Source organism: Neoarius graeffei, chromosome 4, assembly GCF_027579695.1.
Source record: "Neoarius graeffei isolate fNeoGra1 chromosome 4, fNeoGra1.pri, whole genome shotgun sequence".
Lineage (NCBI taxonomy): Eukaryota > Metazoa > Chordata > Actinopteri > Siluriformes > Ariidae > Neoarius > Neoarius graeffei.
In genome coordinates, this window is record NC_083572.1 from 93,537,755 (window position 1) to 93,564,030 (window position 26,276).

Genomic DNA, 26,276 nt, shown 5'->3' on the forward strand with positions numbered 1-26,276 from the left:
ATTGACACAATCTTCTCGACGAGAAGTCTGGGTTCGGGGGAACCTGTCTGTCCTGCCGGAACATTTGCAGCCGGATACACCATGGATGCCTGGGAGAAGTGGCGTGTGGTGTGCTTGGCGATTCTTTCCGTGGAGGACATTGAGGATATTTACCTATTCGGAACCATGATCACAGGATTTTTGCTGATTGGACTTGGCATTGCCCTGGTGTATCGAGGAAATCAGTTAACGGTGGCAGCTGTTCAAAGCCCACAAAGCTGCCCGACATGATTGAGGCGGTGGGCAGAGCTGTCGGCACTCAGACTGTGGCTGTCAGAACTTGAGTCGCAACATGGAGAAGTTGATGGCTTTGCAAAGAGAAATGGATCATTTTGGTGGCCAGAATGGACAAGCGGGTTAGGCGAAAAAGGACACGTCTACCCATCTTAAGTCTAAACAAATTCCAATCTTATCTTGGCTCTCCCAGCCAGCACTGCCTTCAAGGCCGTTGCTGTAGAAACGCGATTCTCCCCCTGGAGTTCACTGCAGTGAGACTCTGTGTGTGTGTGTGTGTGTGGTTTATTTTTACCTATACTTTCTTTCTGTCTGTACTATGAAAGCTAAGTCGAACTGGAGTCAAATTCCTCGTGTGTGTAACATACCTGGCAATAAAGTGCTTCTGATTCTGAAGTTAGTGAAAAACTCCATGGATGTCTACACACTCCTATCCTGCATATTCATACGCTATTACGAAGGCATTTTCCATGCTTCACTGCCTTTAATCAGCTTTATACCTGACGCACAATCAAGTAAGAGCCTGGCAGGTTTCAGTTTACCAAGAGACCTGTTTCAGATCCCGACTTACCTCAGCTATCACGTATAATTAGCACACGCTAACTTTGTTTAAATATTGCACCGTTTGAGCAACTATTCTTTGATAACGCTCGCACTAACTGCACAGACAGATCTATCTCAGATTGCACTGGGGTTCGCCTTGCATCTGGAGAATGGTGCAGCTGTTTACCTTTGTGTCCTTCAGAGGCTCATCGTCTTTCTTAGCAGCATCCAGGTCAGTGACGCCTCGGCTGAACTCGTCCACTGTGCTGTCAGGGAGCGGCAACTCCTCTGCGTCGATGTCCGTCTCTTCCGCCAGCGTCTTCTCGGCGCCGGTCAACTCCCGATCTGCTGACAAATGATCAGCGTTATTGATCTGTATCAGCATAATCCGCCAACTCAGTGTACATAATACTGAAATACTGTTGACTCTATTGATCAAGTTGGATAAGTAAAGCCTGGCGCACACGGGCGATTTTCTGTCGCTTGGTTGTGCAACTTTTTGATGCAAGCGAAAAATTGCTTTGTGTGCGGATATTTGCGACGGCGAATTTTTTTTGTTGCTTGCGACAGATCGCAGGTATCAAACGGTTCTGCGATTAAAAAAAAAAAAAATCGCCAGTTGCTGACTTGTTGCAGAGATATCGCCGCGTGTGCGATCACCTCCAAAGGCTAAGCCAATCCCCGCCCGTGAAGTAGTCACGTGATTTTCTTTACTCAAGATGGCAACTTCCATGGAAACGGTATGGGCAAAAAAAAAAGTCATGTTATTTCCACGTGACTTGCATACCCCTCCACAAATCGCCCACTGGTCACAGATAACGTGGACACACAGCTACACCGAGAGGGGAAACGCGTCCAAAAATCGCGATACGCTCGCGACGGAAAATCGCCCGTGTGCGCTGGGCCTAAGACATATATAATACGAAGGGGTGAAGATTACTCTGACTGAAGTTACTGTTACATACTTGCCAACTCCACCGATTCACGCAGTACTCTACCGCCTTTGACAGGTGAATACCGCCTACCGCGTTTAGTTCTAAAACCTACTGCATTACAAAACAATCAGTCGACATGATAATGATGTTGTATATAAATTGAAGCTAATTTAATCTAAATCTAAAGCATGCATTTTGTGAAGTATGTCAGTCCGATTTCCTGATCAAATGTCTTCAACTATTACACATACGGGGCACTTTTTAGATGGAATAAAACCATGTGTTCTATTCCCTTCGAGCGGGTTTCATTCGTTTGGTTTGATAGCATGCAATATTGTTAGCATATCGCTTATCCTACGTGTATCACGTCACTCTACCCGATGGAGAATGAGGGTTGAATATGGTTTACGATGTTGCATGGTTGTCAAGACAACATGAGGTCACAAGTCAGCGACGTAAAACTTCCGCGCTAGTGTGTGACTGTGATAATTTGTAAACAAACATGGCCGCCAGGTGTGTGTTGTTAAATACAAAAGATTTGGAGAGAATTTTGAAAGAGAAAGACGTGTTGAACACCTGAAAGGAATGTGTATGTAAAATAATAATAATATATTGGCTGGCTTTTTTTCGTGGCATATCAGATATATTCCATTCAGCTACTCGTCTTCGACTCGTTCAGTATCATGCTAGCTGAAAGGAATATATCTGATATACCACTCAACGCCAGCCAATATTATTTAAATATGGCACTCAGGATGCACGAGAATGCACCATTTTACACTTTTTCCCCCCAAAATTTTCCAGAGGACCATGCCCCGCCCCGAACCCTTCTAGAAGGGTGCAACTGCATCACGGAATCTGATCTACCACTTCATACATGTCAACCTATACGGAATGTCCGTATTTTATACGGATTTGATTCAATAAACGTAGTATACGGGCGTACAAATAAAGTTATACGGATTCTTTAAAAAAACTTCAATATTTATTTAGAGCTATAATCAATTCCCACGATGATAAAAGAGCGCATAACATTTACAAACGTACTGTACACCACAGACAGCCAGTAAACAGTCTTGTGAAATCGCGCGTTATCTTGTGGTAGCGAGACTTCGTTCCACTTCTGATCATGCGCACACCGCATTGCAAGAATCCCGCCAACCGGGAAGTAACATTTTGTTTGAAAAGCGTATTTCCACCTGAGCGACTTTCACTAGCGACTGAAAAGATTCTGAATGGGCACTCCGGCAAGATCAACACAGACACTCGCTGTGACCTGCAGCCTAGTGAGGTATTGGTGCAGAGCGCTAAAAAAGCTGTCATGGAGTACAATTCAGGACATTAGAGTGACACTTTGTGTTTTTGTCGAACACTGGAGCTTTGTATTCATTCTGAAGGTTTATTGTTATTAATATTGAATAAAAAGTAACTGGGATACATCATTGTTAATTATCATTCAAATTTTAGGTAAATTATTTTAATTTGCATCTTATAAGGATTTTATAAGGGAAATACGGATTTTGGAGGTTGGGTATACAGGTTTGATTGACCAAAGGTTGACATGTATGCCACTTGTCATTCTCTGGGAGTTGGTAACAAATATGCTGTTACATGTCTTACTCTTTTAATCCATTTAGAGTTAGATTTAAAGTCCATATAACCAGCTAGTTCCTGTTATCACTTGCGCTATAGCAGCTTTCAACAGTCTTTCCTTCTGCAGCCTCACTTTCTGTCTCTTTCTATGAAAAGTAGCTCGTCATGTCTTTGAGAAAGCACAAACTCCTTTGTCCTGAAACCTTTCTTGTGTCTCCACTGACACTGAAGACTCGCCCAATAAATCCTAACCTATCTCCTCATTAAAACAAACAAACAAACAAACAAACAAACAAACAAACAAACCCCCACCTTTCCCATTTCAACAATTACTTCTTCTTCTTCTTCTTCTTCTTTTGGCTGCTGCAGATTAGGGGTCGCCACAGCGGATCTTTTGTCTCCATTGCTCCCTGTCTTCCGCATCCTTCTCTACCACACCTGCCACTTTCATCTCCTCTCTCACCACATCCATGTATCTCCTCTTTGGCCTTCCTCGTTTTCGTTTGCCTGGCAGCTCCATCCTCAACATTCTCCTTCCAACATCTCTTCTCAGGATGTGCCCATACCATCTCGGTCTCATCTCTCTTAGCTTCATTCCCAAGCTCTCCACATGTGCTGTCCCTCATCCTGTCCGACCTCCCATCGCAAACCTCAACTCCGCCACCTCCAACTTTGCCTCCTGTCTCTTCGTTAAGGGTACGGTCTCCAATCCGTACATCACAGCTGGTCTCACTACCGTCTTATACATCTTGCCTTTCACTTTTGCTGGGACTTTCCGATCACAAATGACTCCCGAAATCCTTCTCCAACTACTCCATCCTGCCTGCACTCTCTCTCTCTCTTTCTCACCTCACTATCGCAGCCCCCATTTTCCTGCACAGTTGACCCCAGGTACTTGAATTCACCAACTTTCTTTACGTCTACTCCTTGCGTCTTCACTCCACTCTCATCCCCATTCTCACTGATGCACATGTGCATCAATGACCATTTCAACAATTACAAACTTAAAAAAAAAAAAGAAGAAATTCTGTTGATGCAGCATGTTCTCCGTACAAGTCCCTCTGGATGAGCTGTTACTATGGAAACAATAACCTATTAGAACGAGTGCATGAATATAATGCCTTACGACTGAGATTACTGTGAGAGCTGCTGTTATACCGTAGAAAATGATTTCAGCAGCTTGTGATCGAACAAATCCAAGCATTCATCGGTGCTGTGGGATAAAACTGTGCTGTAAGATTTTGCCAAGACATTATTTTGTATTTATATCATTCCCACTGTGAGCACAAAGAGCTTTTGCCCATATTCATGACATGTCCAGATTTCACCCAGAGTATAATTTGTTTGCTAAGAAAGACATGGAAAATGTAATAATGTTCCATCATACATAAGGTAAGAGCGATATTTAGAGGCCCAGTCAGGCAGACTGACGAAAAAAAAAAACACGATTGACATCTTAAACTTTGTGTCTCGGGTAATAACACACACTTCAGCCAGAGATGAAAGTTCACTATAAATGGCAACAGAGGTGGACAGTAACGAAGTACATTTACCTGAGTACTGTACTTAAGTCCACTTTTTGAGCATCTGTACTTTACTTGAGTATTATTTTTTGGAAACTTCTGACTTTAACTTCACTACATTTGAAAGACTAATATCGTACTTTTCACTCCACTACATTTCTATCAAGCTCCTCGTTACTATGAAGCGGCTTTGAAAGTGGATGTTTTTTCTTTTCTTTTCTAAAACGTGTTGGTTTTTTCGCAGGTGACACTGAGACAGCTGATCAGTTATCACTAGGGTCACGTCACGTCCATAGACTGGATAAAATCAAGTTCAGTGATTTCTCCGCAGCATTATTTAACACAATCAGTTAATGGCTGAATGGAAGGAGGTGGTTCTTCTGGGGAATGCACGCACTCATGGCTTTACCTAGAGCCCGTGTTTCAGTTTTCTGAAAGGATTAAAGATACGTTTCGTTTTAATTGTTTGCCGAAAACGAACCACATCACGGCTGACAAAAACTCGCCGTCCGACCTGCGGAAGCATATTGAGGGATGTAAATGTTTTATTCCAAGAGAAAGCTTGCAGTGAAGTTGTCTGTGCTTTTAGAGCTAGCAATAACGTTGCAATAGCTATGCAGTCTGTTCAGTCAAATGACTTTCTATGGATTTGCCCGCCAAGTTGCCGTAGCCTTGTCCACGGCTAACGTTAACGCATAGCTAGTTAACTTGGACACTGTTAGTTAGCATGTAAAAACGGAGTTACGCTAACACGAATAACGTTAACTTATCTGAAGTCCTTTCAGAAATATGTTTTAGCATAATCTTGCCAAATAAACAGAATGTAGAAATCTTTTTTTTCTAGTAGCGTTAGCTACCCAATATGATTTCGAGTTTGAAAAGAGTTTGCTAGCATGTCAGGTGGAGCTTCACTGACTAGCTAGCTTAACGTTAAACCACCATGATGCACAGCATGCGTTCATTCTGTGAATTCACATTTCTGTCTTTGGGAACAGCATTAGGTTTTGTAAGCGTTGTGGCAATAATACAACGATGAGTTGACAGAAAATGTACTTTTAATACTTCAGTACTTTAACTTAAGTAAAACTTCGACTGGACAACTTTCACTTGTATCGGAGTCACATTTGACCAGTGGGATCTGTACTTTGACTGAAGTAATGAAGTTGGGTACTCTGTCCACTTTTGAATAGCAACACACTACAGAATAAAACTACAACCCTGATTCCAAAAAAGTTGGGACAAAGTTCAAATTGTAAACAAAAACGGAATGCAATAATTTACAAATCTCAAAAACTGATATTGTATTCACAATAGAACATAGACAACATATCAAATGTCGAAAGTGAGACATTTTGAAATTTCATGCCAAATATTGGCTCATTTGAAATTTCATGACAGCAACACATCTCAAAAAAGTTGGGACAGGGACAATAAGAGGCTGGAAAAGTTAAAGGTACAAAAAAGGAACAGCTGGAGGACCAAATTGCAACTCATTAGGTCAATTGGCAATAGGTCATTAACATGACTGGGTATAAAAAGAGCATCTTGGAGTGGCAGCGGCTCTCAGAAGTAAAGATGGGAAGAGGATCACCAATCCCCCTAATTCTGCGCCGACAAATAGTGGAGCAATATCAGAAAGGAGTTCGACAGTGTAAAATTGCAAAGAGTTTGAACATATCATCATCTACAGTGCATAATATCATCAAAAGATTCAGAGAATCTGGAAGAATCTCTGTGCGTAAGGGTCAAGGCCGGAAAACCATACTGGGTGCCCGTGATCTTCGGGCCCTTAGACGGCACTGCATCACATACAGGCATGCTTCTGTATTGGAAATCACAAAATGGGCTCAGGAATATTTCCAGAGAACATTATCTGTGAACACAATTCACCGTGCCATCCGCCGTTGCCAGCTAAAACTCTATAGTTCAAAGAAGAAGCCGTATCTAAACATGATCCAGAAGCGCAGACGTCTTCTCTGGGCCAAGGCTCATTTAAAATGGACTGTGGCAAAGTGGAAAACTCTTCTGTGGTCAGATGAATCAAAATTTGAAGTTCTTTATGGAAATCAGGGACGCCGTGTCATTCGGACTAAAGAGGAGAAGGACGACCCAAGTTGTTATCAGCGCTCAGTTCAGAAGCCTGCATCTCTGATGGTATGGGGTTGCATTAGTGTGTGTGGCATGGGCAGCTTACACATCTGGAAAGACACCAGCAATGCTGAAAGGTATATCCAGGTTCTAGAGCAACATATGCTCCCATCCACACGACGTCTCTTTCAGGGAAGACCTTGCATTTTCCAACATGACAATGCCAAACCACATACTGCATCAATTACAGCATCATGGCTGCGTAGAAGAAGGGTCCGGGTACTGAACTGGCCAGCCTGCAGTCCAGATCTTTCACCCATAGAAAACATTTGGCGCATCATAAAACGGAAGATACGACAAAAAAGACCTAAGACAGTTGAGCAACTAGAATCCTACATTAGACAAGAATGGGTTAACATTCCTATCCCTAAACTTGAGCAACTTGTCTCCTCAGTCCCCAGACGTTTACAGACTGTTGTAAAGAGAAAAGGGATGTCTCACAGAGGTAAACATGGCCTTGTCCCAACTTTTTTGAGATGTGTTGTTGTCATGAAATTTAAAATCACCTAATTTTTCTCTTTAAATGATACATTTTCTCAGTTTAAACATTTGATATGTCATCTATGTTCTATTCTGAATAAAATATGGAATTTTGAAACTTCCACATCATTGCATTCCGTTTTTATTTACAATTTGTACTTTGTCCCAACTTTTTTGGAATCGGGGTTGTAAAACGAACCGTATCGAACCTATCACACACGTGTGTCGAGATGTAAAAATAAACGTGTGTAATTTGTATAACTGACTGCAATGCTCCTGTCCATGTGAAGGACGTCTGGAATGTTTATTTTTGATGGACAGAGACGTGTGAAGGAAAATGAGGCTGATTCACATTCACCAGAATAACTGCAGGATGTATTAAAGCTCTTCACGACTGGCTCACTGGTGATGTTTCGAACATTGTCCCTGAAGTGGTGAGTCTCACATTGTGCTGGTGCTAACAGGAGTGTGTCATATCCCTGTGACAGCGATGACACTGCTGGTGCTGGGGCTGGGAGACTGTCGTGTGGCTGAGTGCTGGTGCGTGAGTGACGGGGAACTCGTATGCATTTCAAAAGGAAGAAGCTCCCGAGGGAGTGAAGAGCTCAGAACAGGATCATATAATAATAAGCCTGAACTCACGGCTCGAGGAGGAGAAGAAAAAGAGCCACTCATCATCATGAGCCATGTGTGACTAATTCCCTGTTGTTAAGTCTGACTGTGCTGGGCATAAAACTAAAACATAGACTCTATTTTGTACAAAAAAAAAAAGTTCTATGACATCCATGGGGTAAATAAGAAGGGCCTGGTTTATTAGAGTCACTGAAGCAATTTCAGAACTAATCATTCCTTCGTTTTTTTTTTCCCCTAGTTGAAAAGGACCCACTTAATATTTTTAACATGAGCGAAACAACACGTACGGCTCGCTCAGTCATCCCTGATAAAAATAACTTGCGCATCGTGTTTAGATCATTTGGACTCACGAGTAACAAAAAAAGAAGAAAAATACGACTTATTTGTAATTATTCTATCCACTGGATATGAGCAATCGCGCGCTCTGATTGGCTATTCTAATGCTAGGCTCACGGGCGCAGATAGAGGGTGGGACGGGTGGGATTCGTCCCACCCAAATTTAAATTCACCTCGTTCGGTCCCCCCCACTTATAGGGAGGAAAAAACGTCTATGCTGTCTTTCTTTGCACAAGGCAAACCTCACGGAAAAATCAAAAGACTAATTACCATTCGGGCGGCACGGTGGTGTAGTGGTTAGCGCTGTCGCCTCACAGCAAGAAGGTCCTGGGTTCGAGCCCCGGGGCCGGCGAGGGCCTTTCTGTGTGGAGTTTGCATGTTCTCCCCGTGTCCACGTGGGTTTCCTCCGGGTGCTCCGGTTTCCCCCACAGTCCAAAGACATGCAGGTTAGGTTAACTGGTGACTCTAAATTGACCGTAGGTGTGAATGTGAGTGTGAATGGTTGTCTGTGTCTATGTGTCAGCCCTGTGATGACCTGGCGACTTGTCCAGGGTGTACCCCGCCTTTCGCCTGTAGTCAGCTGGGATAGGCTCCAGCTTGCCTGCGACCCTGTAGAAGGATAAAGCGGCTAGAGATAATGAATGAATGAATGAATGAATGAATAATTACCATTCGGTTTATTGAGGTGCACAGCAGTACATACATAGTTGCAACAACTCACATAAAACAAAACAAAGACTGATATTCGGTTGGTTGAGCTGTGCAGACTGCACAGGTTGCGAGCTCGAGCTTGGTTGCTATTGTTACCCACAACAAGTTTGACAGGCATATCGGGGACAGCTCCTAGTTCAGGACCCCAACACGGCATGATGAAGGGTGCCAAACTGAAAAGGCAGAAAACGATTGCATCGTTTTTTCAAAAAACAACGACTGTAAGTAAACTGTGCCTTACTTTATCATATATCACCTTGCAAATTTTTGATAGTCTGTTCAAAGTAATGTCCTAATGAAAGTAAAATTGTACGGAGTAGAGATGGCTTTCTGGTAGCCTCCTTCTTTCGGTGGCAGCCTGTAGATACAGTGCTCAGAAGGCAGTTTTAATGTTTAATCTGGCGTTCCCTGCCATAATTTCAGCGAGCATATTGTTTCATAAGGAAACTTTGCGAAGAGTTGTTGACTGACTGCCGCTCACGCGACACACAGGCATAGTTAGAAAGTCAACACATGTTGACAACACATGTTGGGGGTGGGGTCGGGGTTGGTTTGCTGGCAGCTTTGTCCCCCCCAGTTCAAAAAACGTATCTGCGCCCCGGCTAGGCTATCAGCTCATATACAGCGAGTAGAGAAAAACAAAATGGCGGAGCGTGTCGCTGAACCAACCGAGGACGAAATAAAAAAAAAAAAGAAAAAACTCTACTTGAAAACAAAACACCAAAAAATAAAAAAAAGCAGCAAAATACGGAGTAATCGTATTTAACTGGGAAGAACATATCTTTTATTTTTTATTCCTCAAGAATTATTATTATTATCGCATTTTTCACAAATTGCTCCTGTCATTTCGCCAGTTTGTTTACATTCTAAGCGGAAATGGTTTTGTCGGACGGTTTGTATAAAGTTTTTATTTATCGAATTTGCAAAGAAGACAAATAAAAATGCTCTGTTTCTGAAAATCCAGTGAATGTGGATAGAATAAAACTGTTATTCCGTTCAATCTCGTCGTACATGGCTTATAACTATCAGCCCATGTACAACTCAATTTCAGCCAGTAACTGTTAAAGCTAGTCGATTTCATAAAATCGGTGAAATTTAGTTCTATCTGAAATTTGGTCATTGTGATAGATGTTTATTTCTGTAATATCAAAAAAAAAAAAAACAGGCCGTTGTGTGGCTGGGAAGTGATTTAATTTGAGGGGATTCCTGAGCAAATAATGTGCATGAAATCGCTCGCTTCACGCAGTCAAGCAGACAGAGGAAGTTCGTGTGCGCATCTACAGGTTTATCTTTGAGCATGCGCTGACTGTTCCATCATTCTGTCGCTAAACGAACAGCTGATCACACCGAGGTGCTCGCTGACCGCCGATATTTATTAGTTTGGTGCTGCGTTTCCTTTCCTTCGTATATGACATAACGTCTTTTCTTCTTGCTTTCCGTTACTGTAGTCGGTCTTTCACGTTTCATTCACACATTCACGTCCTCCGTTTTTCTCTCCTTTGTATCCCACAATGCCTTGCACGAACAGGGAAAGCCCACCACGTCATGCATGACGTAGTATCTTGAATTGGGTCATGGTGAAGCAGGAAAAAAAATAGCAGAGAATTTAGGGCCACGTGGCTCTAAATTAATTAATTGTTCTATTTAGAAAAAAAAAAGAATAAAATCAGAAGTCTGTGATTCGAATTCAGTAGCTTTCAGGCCACTAAACAAAAATAATTGGGTGTCAGGGAAAATTCTTTTTACGACCTGAACCTGAAAAATCTGAAAGGCAGTACAGCTTTAAATGTATTTCAAATTGTATTTATCGATAAATATTTTGATATATTTTGATTTATTATATTTTAGTATCATTTTTGTTATTTTCAATTTTTCTTTTTATATATATATATATATATATATATATATATATATATATATATATATATATATGTTATTTACCAGCTGGGAGGTCCGTATGGTGAAATACCGTGACCGAGGTCTTGAAAGTACTGAGCGAGGCCCTCTGAGCCGAGGTCACGGTATTTCACCATACGGACCGACCTTAAGCTGGTAAATAATATATTTGTTTTTTTCTTTACCAAATTCTAACAGAAAACGAGAGCGCCCGAAAGGGAAAACCGAGCCGAGCCGCCATTTTGAATCCTCATTCACGGCTGTAATGCAAATGGCTTCCTCCTCGGTATACAAGTGCACTTCCATGGCAGGAAAAAAACTACATTTTGCCGCCTATGTAGTCCCCTTTTTATACAAAATTGAGTCATTCAGGATTCAGCCATGTTTTTGCTTGGCGTTAGCAACAGTTAGAGGTTTTTAGCTTTCTCCTGAAATGTTTTCTTTTATTTCTTCTTCCTCAGGGTAGTGAAACTCGCTTTCACTGTGAACACTGTTGTTATCGCCATCCATGCAGTAAAATTAATGCTATTCTCCTGAGAAATGCTGGCAAAAATGTATAAGATTTTTGATAATCTTATAAATAAATCTTATTAAAAACAGATAACTGTTGACAAAAAATGCTACTATGTTTGTTGTTGTTGTGAACGAGCGAGTCACCAGAGGTCCATAACCGGGCTCTGTAACCGGGGTCCGTACTGTAGGATACGGACCCGTTCGCCAGCCAGTCAGAGCGCAGGATTTGATGGAAACCGGACTGCGAAAAAAATTATTATTTTTATTGATTTAAATATAAATTTAATATAATTTTTTACAACCCCGATTCCCAAAAAGTTGGGACAAAGTACAAATTGTAAATAAAAACGGAATGCAATGATGTGGAAGTTTCAAAATTCCATATTTTATTCAGAATTGAACATAGATGACATATCAAATGTTTAAACTGAGAAAATGTATCATTTAAAGAGAAAAATTAGGTGATTTTAAATTTCATGACAACAACACATCTCAAAAAAGTTGGGACAAGGCCATGTTTACCACTGTGAGACATCCCCTTTTCTCTTTACAACAGTCTGTAAACGTCTGGGGACTGAGGAGACAAGTTGCTCAAGTTTAGGGATAGGAATGTTAACCCATTCTTGTCTAATGTAGGATTCTAGTTGCTCAACTGTCTTAGGTCTTTTTTGTCGTATCTTCCGTTTTATGATGCGCCAAATGTTTTCTATGGGTGAAAGATCTGGAGTGCAGGCTGGCCAGTTCAGTACCCGGACCCTTCTTCTACGCAGCCATGATGCTGTAATTGATGCAGTATGTGGTTTGGCATTGTCATGTTGGAAAATGCAAGGTCTTCCCTGAAAGAGACGTCGTCTGGATGGGAGCATATGTTGCTCTAGAACCTGGATATACCTTTCAGCATTGATGGTGTCTTTCCAGATGTGTAAGCTGCCCATGCCACACGCACTAATGCAACCCCATACCATCAGAGATGCAGGCTTCTGAACTGAGCGCTGATAACAACTTGGGTCGTCCTTCTCCTCTTTAGTCCGAATGACACGGCGTCCCTGATTTCCATAAAGAACTTCAAATTTTGATTCGTCTGACCACAGAACAGTTTTCCACTTTGCCACAGTCCATTTTAAATGAGCCTTGGCCCAGAGAAGACGTCTGCGCTTCTGGATCATGTTTAGATACGGCTTCTTCTTTGAACTATAGAGTTTTAGCTGGCAACGGCGGATGGCACGGTGAATTGTGTTCACAGATAATGTTCTCTGGAAATATTCCTGAGCTCATTTTGTGATTTCCAATACAGAAGCATGCCTGTATGTGATGCAGTGCCGTCTAAGGGCCCGAAGATCACGGGCACCCAGTATGGTTTTCCGGCCTTGACCCTTACGCACAGAGATTCTTCCAGATTCTCTGAATCTTTTGATGATATTATGCACTGTAGATGATGACATGTTCAAACTCTTTGCAATTTTACACTGTCGAACTCCTTTCTGATATTGCTCCACTATTTGTCGGCGCAGAATTAGGGGGATTGGTGATCCTCTTCCCATCTTTACTTCTGAGAGCCGCTGCCACTCCAAGATGCTCTTTTTATACCCAGTCATGTTAATGACCTATTGCCAATTGACCTAATGAGTTGCAGTTTGCTCCTCCAGCTGTTCCTTTTTTGTACCTTTAACTTTTCCAGCCTCTTATTGCCCCTGTCCCAACTTTTTTGAGATGTGTTGCTGTCATGAAATTTCAAATGAGCCAATATTTGGCAGGAAATTTCAAAATGTCTCACTTTCGACATTTGATATGTTGTCTATGTTCTATTGTGAATACAATATCAGTTTTTGAGATTTGTAAATTATTGCATTCCGGTTTTATTTACAATTTGTACTCTGTCCCAACTTTTTTGGAATCGGGGTTGTTGTATTTAAAAAAAACAACAACCTCAAAATAAACTTCTTACAGTATAGCTTTTCATAACGTTTATTTTCCTCATTTTCTGTTCAATTAAAAAAATGACCCAGTTGATATTTTACTAAAAGCAGTATGAAACATGAAACATGATGTACTTCCAAGTTCATGATTTCTCATTTTCTGTTTGGTAAAAAATAAATAAATAAATAAATAAATCCTCCCCCGTTTTCTCCTCGGAGACATGCGAACCCTGATTTATTGTTTCAACCTGCGGCTCATCCACTACACACCCGCGACTGGCTAGTGTCACTGTGATTGACAGGTGAGAGAAGATAATATCGTCCCTCCTACTCAGAGAGCACAGCCGAACACGCAGTTCGAACTCGCAACCTCCTGACGAGCGAAGCCTTTCTGTTTTCACTTGGAATCTTTTCCTGAAAGCCCAACGGAACGGTTTCTCTTGTGTTTATTCTGTGATATTTACACCATTTTGACTTAAGAGTAGGTAATTAGGCGAAAACAACATACTGATGCTGTTACACTGAAACCTGTTCCGTCCATCTGCTCATGCGAGTGTGTTGCGTGGGGATTGTTTATGCTGCTCGTAGTAACACTGGATGTGTCTCGCTGAGGGAGCAGGATAGCGAGCGAGTGCATGTTTCACCTTGGAGGCCGGAGTCTGCGCAGGTCTTGGGGCTGTCGGCGTCCTCCTGGCCGTCTGCGTTCTGCTGCGTGTGCTGCAGGCTGAGCTTGTGACATACCTCGAAAGCTTGACCCACCGTCCGTACGATCCGCATGGCCTGGCTCTGCAAACAGCGACAACACACACACACGGGTAAACTCGGCAAATCCGGAAAGGCACAACGAATGAGTGGAGAGAGGGAGTGAGGGAAAATGCTGATGCCAGTGCTGTCAAACTGAGAGATTAGTTTTAGATGTAATGTTGGGTGAGGAAACAAATTTTCGTACCTGTCTCTTTTACCTAAAATGAAGCCAAGATCTATGTGCAGGTGCAGAGTGCGTGCGTCAGGGACAAGGTATCTATTGCTTTCGAAACTTTTTCCTCACTTTCCTCAAACATCCTCAGGCCATCAAACTGTCAAACAATTTCTCTCTTTTTCTGTTTATGAACTTTGCATAAATTCAAAATCCTGGCTTTTGTTCGAATAACATCGTCTCCTTTTCATCATAGATCAATTATTTTTGTGAACAGAACTTAACTTGGGGTTAACTAGACAACTTTTGCCCCTTGGAACAAAACTTCAAAACAACATTGTTTTTTTCTTTGTCTTTTTCATAATCATTGTATGTTTTTATATCTCTATTGTAAACCAGGGCGGCACGGTGGTGTAGTGGTTAGCGCTGTCGCCTCAAAGCAAGAAGGTCCTGGGTTCAAGCCCAGCGGCCGGTGAGGGCCTTTCTGTGCGGAGTTTGCATGTTCTCCCCGTGTCCGCGTGGGTTTCCTCCGGGTGCTCCGGTTTCCCCCACAGTCCAAAGACATGCAGGTTAGGTTAACTGGTGACTCTAAATTGACCGTAGGTGTGAATGTGAGTGTGAATGGTTGTCTGTGTCTATGTGTCAGCCCTGCGATGACCTGGCGACTTGTCCAGGGTGTACCCCGCCTTTCGCCCGTAGTCAGCTGGGATAGGATAGGCTCCAGCTTGCCCGCGACCCTGCACAGGATAAGCGGCTATGGATAACGGATGGATATTGTTAACTGTGTTCTTATTGAGCAAAATAAAATTGCTGTTGTGGTTAAAGTGCATATCACGGGTAAATTCAGGAGCAAGATCAATGGAATTCTCCTATTTTATATTAAACTTTGGTCAAATATCTGTCACATTTTACATTCTCTGCAATTTTTTTTTTACCTTGCGCAATACCAGAAAAATTCAGTTGAAATCAAGCCATTTGAGTTGAATTGGTCCGCCTCTGAAAAAACTTGGCATTTGGATTTCCCGGCAAACATTGATTTTTGTGACGTCGCGTGTGGGACGCCTCCTTCTGAATCCTACGTCAGCGCTGGTTTGTTTATGAGGAAACGACCTGGTGGTTTTCTGCAAATTTCTTCAACGTTATCGCGTAATTATTAAAATGGTTAACAGATGTATCGTAGGAGGGTGTAGCAACACCAATCTTGATGGGATTAGTACTCATCGTTTCCCAAAAGACCGGACAATGAGAAAGAAATGGGAGCGCTTGGTCTACACAGGCTGTGCACTGAAACCGTGCAAAGCTCACGCAGCCTGCTGGCGCTTCCGCAGGTGACGTCACGAATCTGGCTCCAGACTCCCTTGGGATTTTTCCAGACGCATTTTGTTATTTTATTTTTTTCTGCTGTAGTCAGATGGCCTTGTGCAAAATTACCCTTCTGGATGAGTGTGTAAAGGGACATACTTTCATATAAAAAAAAACACGAAATTGGTCCAGAACATGCACTTTAAGATTTACTTCTAACAATAGCCATTGTCACGTAAAGCAGCTTTCCCGAAATCCAGCTGTAGCTTTAGATCCCTAATGAGCAATTCAGAGGAGCTGGTGGGAAGGAAAAACTCCCTGAGAAGTCGTGAGGATGAAAACTCAAGAGACACGTCCTCTTCTGAGTGACGCTGAATAGTGAGACTATAAATCATTATTTAACAGTTATTCCACAAAATCGAGTCATCCATGAGCTGATAGCCGACGAGGCCCGGACCACCGGACTATAAGCCATGTATGATGAGATTGAGTGGAATAACTCTTATTCAAGTTCAAACAATTTATTGTCATTGTAAAGGCACAACGAAATTTTCTTTTGTGCTAGCCGCCAAGGGTGCAAAAAACTACAGTGCAAAATATTAAGACAAAAATATAACAGAAAAAAAAACCTTACTTAGCAAATACCTGAGAGCTAAGAAAGGTGATAAATAAATAAATAAATAAATATATATATATATATATATATACACACACACACATACATAAAATGAACATACATACAATTCAATACACTATCCACATTCACTGGATTTTGACAAACAGAGCATTTTTATTTTTTGCAAATTCGATAATTTAAAATTTCATACAAAACGTCCGACAAAATTATTTCCACTTAGAACGTAAACAAACCGGCGAAATGACAGGAGCAATTTGTGAAAAATGCGATAATAATTCTTGAAAAATAAAACGATATGTTCTTACCATCAAATACTTCTCATCTCATTATCTGTAGCCGCTTTATCCTGTTCTACAGGGTCGCAGGCAAGCTGGAGCCTATCCCAGCTGACTACGGGCGAAAGGCGGGGTACACCCTGGACAAGTCGCCAGGTCATCACAGGGCTGACACATAGACACAGACAACCATTCACACTCACATTCACACCTACGGTCAATTTAGAGTCACCAGTTAACCTAACCTGCATGTCTTTGGGGGAAACCGGAGCACCCGGAGGAAACCCATGCGGACAACATGCAAACTCCGCACAGAAAGGCCCTCGCCGGCCCCGGGGCTCGAACCCAGGACCTTCTTGCTGTGAGGCGGCAGCGCTAACCACTACACCACCATGCCGCCCCATCAAATACTTTCACTCTATATTTTGTTGCTTTTTTTCGTGGAATTTTTAGGGTTTTGTTTTCGAGTAGAGTTTTTATTTCGTCCTCGGTTGGTTCAGCAACACGCTCCGCCATTTTCTTTATGTCTACTCATGGTATATGAGCTGATATCCTAGTAGCCAAGTCAAGTTTATTTCTATAGCGCTTTTAACAATAGACATTGTCCCAAAGCAGCTTTACAGAATCTGAATGACCCAAGACATGAACTAATTTTATCCCTAATCTATCCCCGATGAGCAAGCCTGTGGCGACGGCGGCAAGGAAAAACTCCCCCAGACGACATGAGGAAGAAACCTCGAGAGGAACCAGACTCTAAAGGGAACCCATCCTCATTTGGGCGACAGCAGACAACATGACTATAACATTAACAGTTTTAACATGAAGTCAGTTTCGTTGATGTTATAAACTCTTCATTACTTCATTCGTAGTAGAGTAGCCAATCGGAGCGCGTGATTGCTCATATCCAGTGAATGTGGATAGAATAAATACAGATGTCGAAGAGGAAAGACAAACAGTGCTAACTATGTTGGAAGGATGTTCAGTATGAACAGATAAAAGTGAATAAAACTCCTGGAAAATCGTATACGCTCAGTGCTGTTTTCTCCTCCGATCAGAGCGCAGTCCTAATCACGAAGACGCCATGCTGAGCTTTGGGTAGTTTAAATGAGTGCAGTTACATAAAACATCTCCAAGGAATGTTCCAGAGTTTTGCTACCTACACTCCATCTATCAAATCTGATAAGTACGTGTCATTGCCTCAGACAAGAATCAATGTGTTTCCCTGAAGAAAAAGAAAGAAAAAAAAAAAACCATTTGGAAACCTGGACACTCAAAACTAATTTACACAAGTCACTTGTTCTTAATTCTGTCAATAAACCTGTCCAGCAAAATGCTGCACACCTCCGTGGATGTTTCACACCAGTACAGTTTTTACAATCTGTCTAAGAGCTTGATTAATTTGCGCTAGCAGCAGGAGCACAAACGGTTACGCTCACTCAGGATCTTTCTACTTACTTCTTCTCCTTACGTTTTTAGGACGCTATTTCTCCCTCGGTTTTCAATCAATCATCACCAAACTTCACATGAAGAATAATTCTGGGCTGAATTACATTGCTATGACTTTTGGTGCTGATCCAGATCACCGAACCGGAATGATCCACGAAAAATGGGATTTTCTCTGTCAGTTTTCATGATTTTTTCAATCATTTAAAAAAAAATTTTGTTCAGGGTGGCAGGGCGCAACTCTTCCTCACTGAACACCGTTCTCTCTCTCTTGCTGTTCCGGATCTATAGGGTACTGTCACGCCCACGTGCGCTGGCTGTCGCTAATGACTCACACCAGCACTGGATTAAGGCACAATCAGCACGTATATATAAGGACGCAACTCAGGTTGCGAAGTATTGCTAGGTTTCAGTCGCGTGACTTTTCTTAGCGGTTTTACCAAAAGTGAAATAGCTGGAGGTCTAAACGGCTGCCGTAGTGCAAACAACTAGCGATAACTTATCAGAGTACGCTCGTAATCTAGAAGCCGCTGCTCGCTTTAGATATATTCAGAAGATTGCTATGTGCAGTCTGGGAAAGAAGGATTTGTCATACGATCTCGAAAACTACCCTTCAGTCGAGTTCCCCGACATCTCGAACTATCTGGTGTTGCAGACGTCCTTCTACACCGCAAAACAGATGAAAGCGTGGAAGAGTATGGAGGCTTACGACTTTTTTGTATGTGGCTGGGTAAAGGACCTCGGGATCAAGTCGCTGCCGAATGAATCCTGGATTGTTTTTGCCCGTGTAAGTATTTTTTTTAAGCTTTTCGTTCACGTCTTTACAGTGAAGCGCTACAAGTTGAAGTGTAAACAAACAACAGTTCGCTTGATTCTCACTTGTGTTGGCTCTTATCTCTCAGCTAAATCATTCACAAAGATCATCAGAAACCCCTTTAAAGACCTGGATCTTAGTTAAACAAGACGGAGAAGTGATCACGGCGCATTGTAACTGTACGGCTGGGGAAGAATTTTGTCGTGACCTTTATGCATATGGACTTTGTGAGGAGTAAACAAAGAAACAGCTGGGGACTCTAGCGCTTCGTGACTAAAAAAAAGTCCCGTAAAACAATGACACATAGCAAGAAAAGTCCTTGGAAAGCACTAAGGCCATGGCTGAGAGGGAGATCCAAACCTTTCACCAAGTGAAACTCGAGCATGCTTCGACTCGGCTCCCTTCGATTTCGGTGAGAGGTTCAAAAGCCACCTTTCTCGACGTCTTTTTGTGAAATCCTGCGTTCGTTCACCCTTTTTTTATTAGTTCACGGGGAACCCTGAAGAAACTTTTATCAGTTTTACGGTTTGATCAATTCGAACAACCTAAAACAACGCAAGTGTAAGGCATTTTTCACGCGAGCAATGCACCTTCTCCGTACAAACGCTTTGTCAACTGAGCTTTGGTAGACCACCAGATAAAGTTCTGAATAACTAATGAGGCGGATGTGACGTCAGGTGAAACTCAGCAATTGAGTTGTTTAGACATATTACTGAGCCGTGCGTTGTTTCAATTTCCTGGTTTCTGAATTCCTAGTTTATCCCAGTCCTTTAATTTCGCCTTTGTCTGTGCCTGCGATATTCTGTTTTGTGCCTCGCCCGAACTATTGCTTGTTTATCATTTCTGATTTACGCCTGCCGATTTGGACTGTTTGCCTGATTGCACTTTTCTTAATAAATATCTTCTGCACATACATTCGTCTCCATCCATCCCTGACAGGTACGGTGACCAGACGTCCTGGTTTGTAACAGCTAGTGCAAATTACTGTGACTTCAGTCACAGTCTCTATCTCGTTTTCACTTGATCTTTCATGGATACAAAATCCTCACAAAACAGAAGTAACCAAGCTTGCATTTTTATCTATTGCTTAATAGAGTGTTAAACAGTTCCAGGCATGTTGTTAGAGAGAAATAAACAATTTATCAATAACAACATGTCCCAAAGTGTTTTATTCCTCTTACAGCACAGCACTTTGCCAACACTAACATTGGGGGCTTTTTTTTTTTTAGTTGTATGTTTTATCCAGGGGCGGCACGGTGGTGTAGTGGTTAGCGCTGTCGCCTCACAGCAAGAAGGTCCGGGTTCGAGCCCCGTGGCCGGTGAGGGCCTTTCTGTGTGGAGTTTGCATGTTCTCCCCGTGTCCGCGTGGGTTTCCTCCGGGTGCTCCGGTTTCCCCCACAGTCCAAAGACATGCAGGTTAGGTTAACTGGTGACTCTAAATTGACCGTAGGTGTGAATGTGAGTGTGAATGGTTGTCTGTGTCTATGTGTCAGCCCTGTGATGACCTGGCGACTTGTCCAGGGTGTACCCCGCCTTTCGCCCGTAGTCAGCTGGGATAGGCTCCAGCTTGCCTGCGACCCTGTAGAAGGATAAAGCGGCTAGGGATAATGAGATGAGATGAGATGTTTTATCCATTCTTTGTTCCAGTTAATGTTGTGGAACGTTTGCGAAACAAGTTTGTTCCTGTTGTCAATTAACATATATCAGAAATGACTAGAAACAGTCAGTCATTCTCTCACCAACCTTTTTCTTTTTTCTCTCAAGTTTCTGAGAAACCTTAAAACCGTCCACCCTCAGATTTTCCTCATGTCTGAAACCTTAAAGTTACAGCTTCGTCGCTGACCGTTCCAAAGCACTGACTCTCAAGACTCCTTCCAAAAATCTCTCCTCACGCAAATCTTTTTGTCCCTCATGAGCCTCCAAAGACCAAACAGAACTGAGACTTCAACAGCACTGTGGTATAAACCTTGAAGCATTTTATGGCTTTTCTTTCCTATCACGTCATACCGTTTTACATTTATTGCTGGAGTTTTGATTGTGGGTTGCGTAGTTTCAGATGATCAGCCATAAAATTAAAACCACTGACAGGTGACGTGAATAACATTAATTATTTTGTTACAGTGGCACCTGTCAAGGGGTGGGATATATTCGGCAGCAAGAGAACTGTCAGTTCTTGAAGCTGATGTGTTGGAAGCAGGACAATGGGCAAGTGTTTGGATCTTCACTACTTTGCCAAGGGCCAAATTGTGATGGCTAGATGACTGGGTCTGAGTATCTCCAAAATGCCACATCTTGTGGGGTGTTCCCGGTATGCAGTGGTTAGTACCTACCAAAAGTGGTCCAAGGAAGGACAACTGGTGAACCGGCGACAGGGTTCAAAAGAGCTACTGGAGCACAAACTGCTGAAAAAGTTAATGCTGGCTAAAACAGAAAAGTGTCAGCATTAACTTTTTCATCAGTTTTAGTGGGGCAGCATAGCTAACCTATTGTGCATTTTGTGATACAAGCACCAAATTTGGCACAAATGTACATTGACACATGGCGAACATTTTCAGATATTGAGCCACTCGGAATTCTCTCTTCATGTCCGCCATATTGGAATTCAAAATGGCCGCCATTTGAAATCTACATTTGCGCTTATCTGACCTAAACTTCACTTCCCTGTTGTTTCCATTCTGTGGACTGTTACATGAAGAATAGATATTTTTATATTCCAATTAAATTTAAGGTAATACTAGCACTGTGTTTGCCATCCAGACTGGTCCTATTGCAAGAGGATAGTGATGACCACATCAGTGGATTTTATACTTTTCCTCATTAAATAATATTTGGTGCAGGTGGAATATTTGGTGGAATCAATACCTCATTAAGTAAAATGAGATGTGTTGGAATCCCAGCACAGACACTGGAATGAAATGGCTGCCGTACACAGAGATGCTGATTTAAGAAAAGATTTAAGTGGTCTCTTATTTCTTTTTTTTTTTCCAGAGCTGTATGTCATGTCTCTACACAAAATAGCCCATATTATTGAGAAATGGATTGATCAGTATAGTTTGCAAAATTATTTACAAATAAAAAAATTAATTTGTCAACTATTCACCCTCCATTGGTGTAAAACCCCTAAATTAGTTATGGTTAAATCAGCTGAAAGTTTCCAGAAACTATGAGGTGATTTCCATTCTAAAGACAGTGATTTGATTGTAGAAAGCTCCAGGGTTTATTAGAGAGCATACTTAAGCAAACAGCATCATGAAAACCAATAACCTATGAAAACACATGCAGGACAAGGTTCTGAAAAAGTGTCAATTAGGGTTTGGTTATTAAAAAAATATCCCAAACTTGGAGCACCCACAGAGCAATATTAAATCCATCATTTTTAAAAAAGGAAAGAATTTGATACAATCATGAGGAAGTCATCCACCAAAAGTCAGTGACTGAGTAAGTAACCAAGAGGCAGAGGACGGAATAGATGCTCATTCTTGTTCATTCTTGACAATGCAGTGACCTTCACCCTTCCATCCATCCATCCATCCATCCATCCATCCATTATCTGTAGCCACTTATCCTCTCCAACAGGGTCACAGGCAAGCTGGAGTCTATCCCAGCTGACTACGGGCGAAAGGCGGGGTACACCCTGGACAAGTTGCCAGGTCATCACAGGGCTGACACATAGACAACCATTCACACTCGCATCTACGGTCAATTTAGAGTCACCAGTTAGCCTAACCTGCATGCCTTTGGACTGTGGGGGAAACCGGAGCACCCGGAGGAAACCCATGTAGACATGAGGAGAACATGTAAACTCCACACAGAAAGGCCCTCGTCGGCCGCTGGGCTCGAACCCAGGACCTTCTTGCTGTGAGGCGACAGTGCTAACCACTACACCACCGTGCTGCCCGTCACCTTCACCTACTTTAGGATAATTAGCCTATTGCTTAACTGTTGGAACTCCTTCGGGTTCCATATCAAACCTAGAACAACACAGAATCTAATCAATAACTCAAACTTGTCAAAACAATTTTTACTTCACAGACTTTGAGTAAAATGTTGTCTTGTCAAAAATACATGATGATGAATATTCATCTCTCATGAATTAAGTGGAATACTGTAATAAAGTATGTCATTTTGAAAAATGGATACCAGCAAATATTGTCATGTACTATAAAAATATTTGACCCAGAGGTAATCGCACATGTAGAATTCAAGTGGCGGCCATTTTGAAATCCAATATGTTGGCTAATTTATAAAGATACACAATGCAGATTGTAACCATCGGATTCCTTTCCTCCCAAAACATACATTTGGACACCAGAATCGAGTCAATAGCAGCATTAGATCCAAAGATAATCGAAAATGTAGATTTCAAACAATAGCCATTTTGAAATCCAATATGGCGGCTCATTGGTACAAAATATGCGATGCAGATTGTTACCATTGGATTCCTTGCCCCCCAAAACATACATTTAGACACCAGAATCGAGTCAATAGCAGCATTAGACCCAAAGATAATCGAAAATGTAGATTTCAAATGGCGGCCATTTTGAATTCCAATATGGCGGACATGAAGGGAGAATTCCGAGTGGCTCAATATCTGAAAATGTTCGCCATATATCAATGTACATTTGTGCCAAATTTGATGCTTGTATCACAAAATGCACAATCCTTTTGAATATTCGAGCTAAACCGCCCCACTATTTGTGCTCCAGTAGCTCTTTTGTAGGATTGGACCATATGGGCGAGCCTTCAACACCCATGACCCTGTCGCCAAGTATAAAGGTGAAACATCTTGGATTGGACTCTAATCCATTACAGGGCACCACGCTCACCTAGAGTAGCCAGTTGACCAACTGGCATGTGTGTGTGTTGACAGTGGGAGGAAACCAGAGAACCTGGAAGAAACCCAAGCAACCACAGGGAGACCATGCGAAACTCCGGTGCCTTGTAGCAGTGAGGCAGCAATGCTTTCCTTCAGTGCCACCATGCCACATATCTGACTCGTCTGCACCAGAAGATCCATCCATCCATCCATCCATGATCTGTAGCTGCTTATCCTGTTCTACAGGGTCGCAGGCAAGCTGGAGCCTATCCCAGCTGACTACGGGCGAAAGGCGGGGTACACCCTGGACAAGTCGCCAGGTCATCGCAGGGCTGACACATAAACAAACAACCATTCACACTCACATTCACACCTACGGTCAATTTAGAGTCACCAGTTAACCTAACCTGCATGTCTTTGGACTGTGGGGGAAACCGGAGCACCCGGAGGAAACCCACGCGGACACGGGGACAACACGCAAACTCCACACAGAAATGTCTTCGCCGGCCACTGGGCTCGAACCCATGACCTTCTTGCTGTGAGGCGACAGCGCTAACCACTATACCACCATGCCGCCCCTGCACCAGAAGATTTTGCTTCTAATTTACAAAAAGTGTAAAAAACTTCAATTTTTCACGGTCACTGCATGTTTTGTGCTGCTCTCGCTCCTACAAGCGAGGCAGCACAAAACCACTTAACGTCTAATGAAGCTTATTTTCTGAAATAAATCAAAAGAAATGGCTTGACTCAATGAGACCATGAGTATGGCCGATGTCATCATTGCAGAGTGAACGCTTTTCCCCCGAAGAGCTTCAGGCAGCTTATTGTAGCGCAGGTACAGCTGGTGATGTGCACCGGCACTGAATGGCACTGAAAATGTGCTTTGCTGTGATGAACACTGATGGCAGAGAAAGAAATGAACCAATGCGCCAGGAGGCGCTTCAATCACTGATGAGCAATTACGTTCCATACAGCTCAGGGTAAAATAATGGGCCATTTCTGAATCGGTGCCTTGCAAAATGGCTACGTTTTCACCTTAAGAACCTGCTGAAGTCTGTCGTTTGGCTGAATGAGAAGAATGAGTGGATCTGCATGCATCAGGACGCCGTATTTACTTCCGCTGTCTTTTTAATTCACGCCTTTGAGACGAAGTGAGACGATGCCAAGAGTGTTTGATATGATGCCAAGACTGTTTGATTTCAGGTCTCGTCATAGCTATGCATATGAAACTCTCAGGGTACTTTATTAGGAACACCCATCCACCTGCTGTTTCATGCAGTTATCTAATCAGCCGGTCCCTTGACAGCAGCACAATCATGCAGATACAAATCAAGAGCTTCAGTTAATGTTCACTTCAAACAAAAAAACTGTGATCTCAAAGTGTGACTTTCACTGTGGTGCCAGATGGACTGGTTTGAGTATTTCAGAAACTGCTGATGTCCTGGGGTTTTCACACACAAAATCTAGAGTTTACACAGAATGGTGCGAAAAACAAACAAAAAAAACACTGAGTGAGTGAGTGAGTGAGTGAGCGACAGTTCTGTGTAGACCCCGAAGCCGTTTGTTTTCAGGATAATGGCTGGCTGATGAAATTATTGGCTGGCTAGCTGACTCAGCCAAAACCTTAATGGCTGCTGCAGCCACCAAAATGTTTATGGCTACAAATGGCTGATACTGGACGTCACTGTGTGGCATATATCCGGGCGAACGGATCAAACAAATGGGGGGAATAAATAGCAAATTACCACAGGTCCCCTGGTCTCTTACTTCATTGTAAATATAAATCTAGCAAGATTGTAGTTCAATGCTAATAATAAGCTAATCTGGATTGTTCGAGGAAGGCATCTAGCTATCTACTCTCACTAGCAATGACCAGTGAAGGACTGGCAGCTATCTTACTATGATGAAAGTAGAGTGGTGGAGTACTTTTTTTTTTTTATCAATCTCGAAGTATGTGAAACAAACAAACAAACAAACAAAAAAAAATACCTTTACACTTTCCCTCAGCAGCGGCAAAGAATGCAGCCATCTCGTCGATATCGGAGTCGATTGATGCTCTGGGTGGGTTCCCGGGTTCCCCAGTGTATCGTGGTAACGGTGTGAGGGGCGGGAAGCCAGACAGGTAGTCACAACGGCAAGCTTGTGGTGGCTCTCTGTGCTGTGATATCAGTTCTAAATCTCTACAGTGTATGCCTATACGTCTCTATTGTGTTACTACTAGTGTGTACAGTTGATCATGTTTGTGTCACTTTTCTTGTAGCTCATGATGTGGATAAACCCATTATTTGATGTACACAATTCTTAGTGGCTCAGCCAAATTTTATTAGATAGCGGCTCAAATTGGCTTACAAAATTATTGGCTGGCGGCGGCTCAAATTCTAAATGGCGGTTTTAGCGGCGCCTGGCGGCGGCTTCGGGGTCTAGTTCTGTGGGTCGAAACAAACGCCTTGTTGATAAGAGAGCTCAGAGGAAAACGGCCAGATTGGCTCAAGCTGCCAGGCAGGATATAGTAACTCGTATAATCACTCTTTACACCTGTGGTGAGCAGAAAAGCATCTCAGCATGCAACAGCA

The 26,276-nt window shown here is 42.4% G+C and overlaps 1 protein-coding gene across 2 annotated transcripts in view; it reads right to left on the reverse strand.

The window, feature by feature from the left end:
* Window positions 1-26,276, reverse strand: part of nos1apa (nitric oxide synthase 1 (neuronal) adaptor protein a) — a 546,141-nt gene that overhangs the window by 162,166 nt on the left and 357,699 nt on the right. For both annotated transcript variants that reach the window (XM_060920033.1, XM_060920034.1), the window contains exons 6-7: window positions 14,145-14,286; window positions 1,004-1,161 (exon numbers count right to left, since the gene is read on the reverse strand). In XM_060920033.1, coding sequence (XP_060776016.1) covers window positions 1,004-1,161; window positions 14,145-14,286 — 300 coding nt within the window. The remainder of the gene's footprint in view (window positions 1-1,003; window positions 1,162-14,144; window positions 14,287-26,276) is intronic.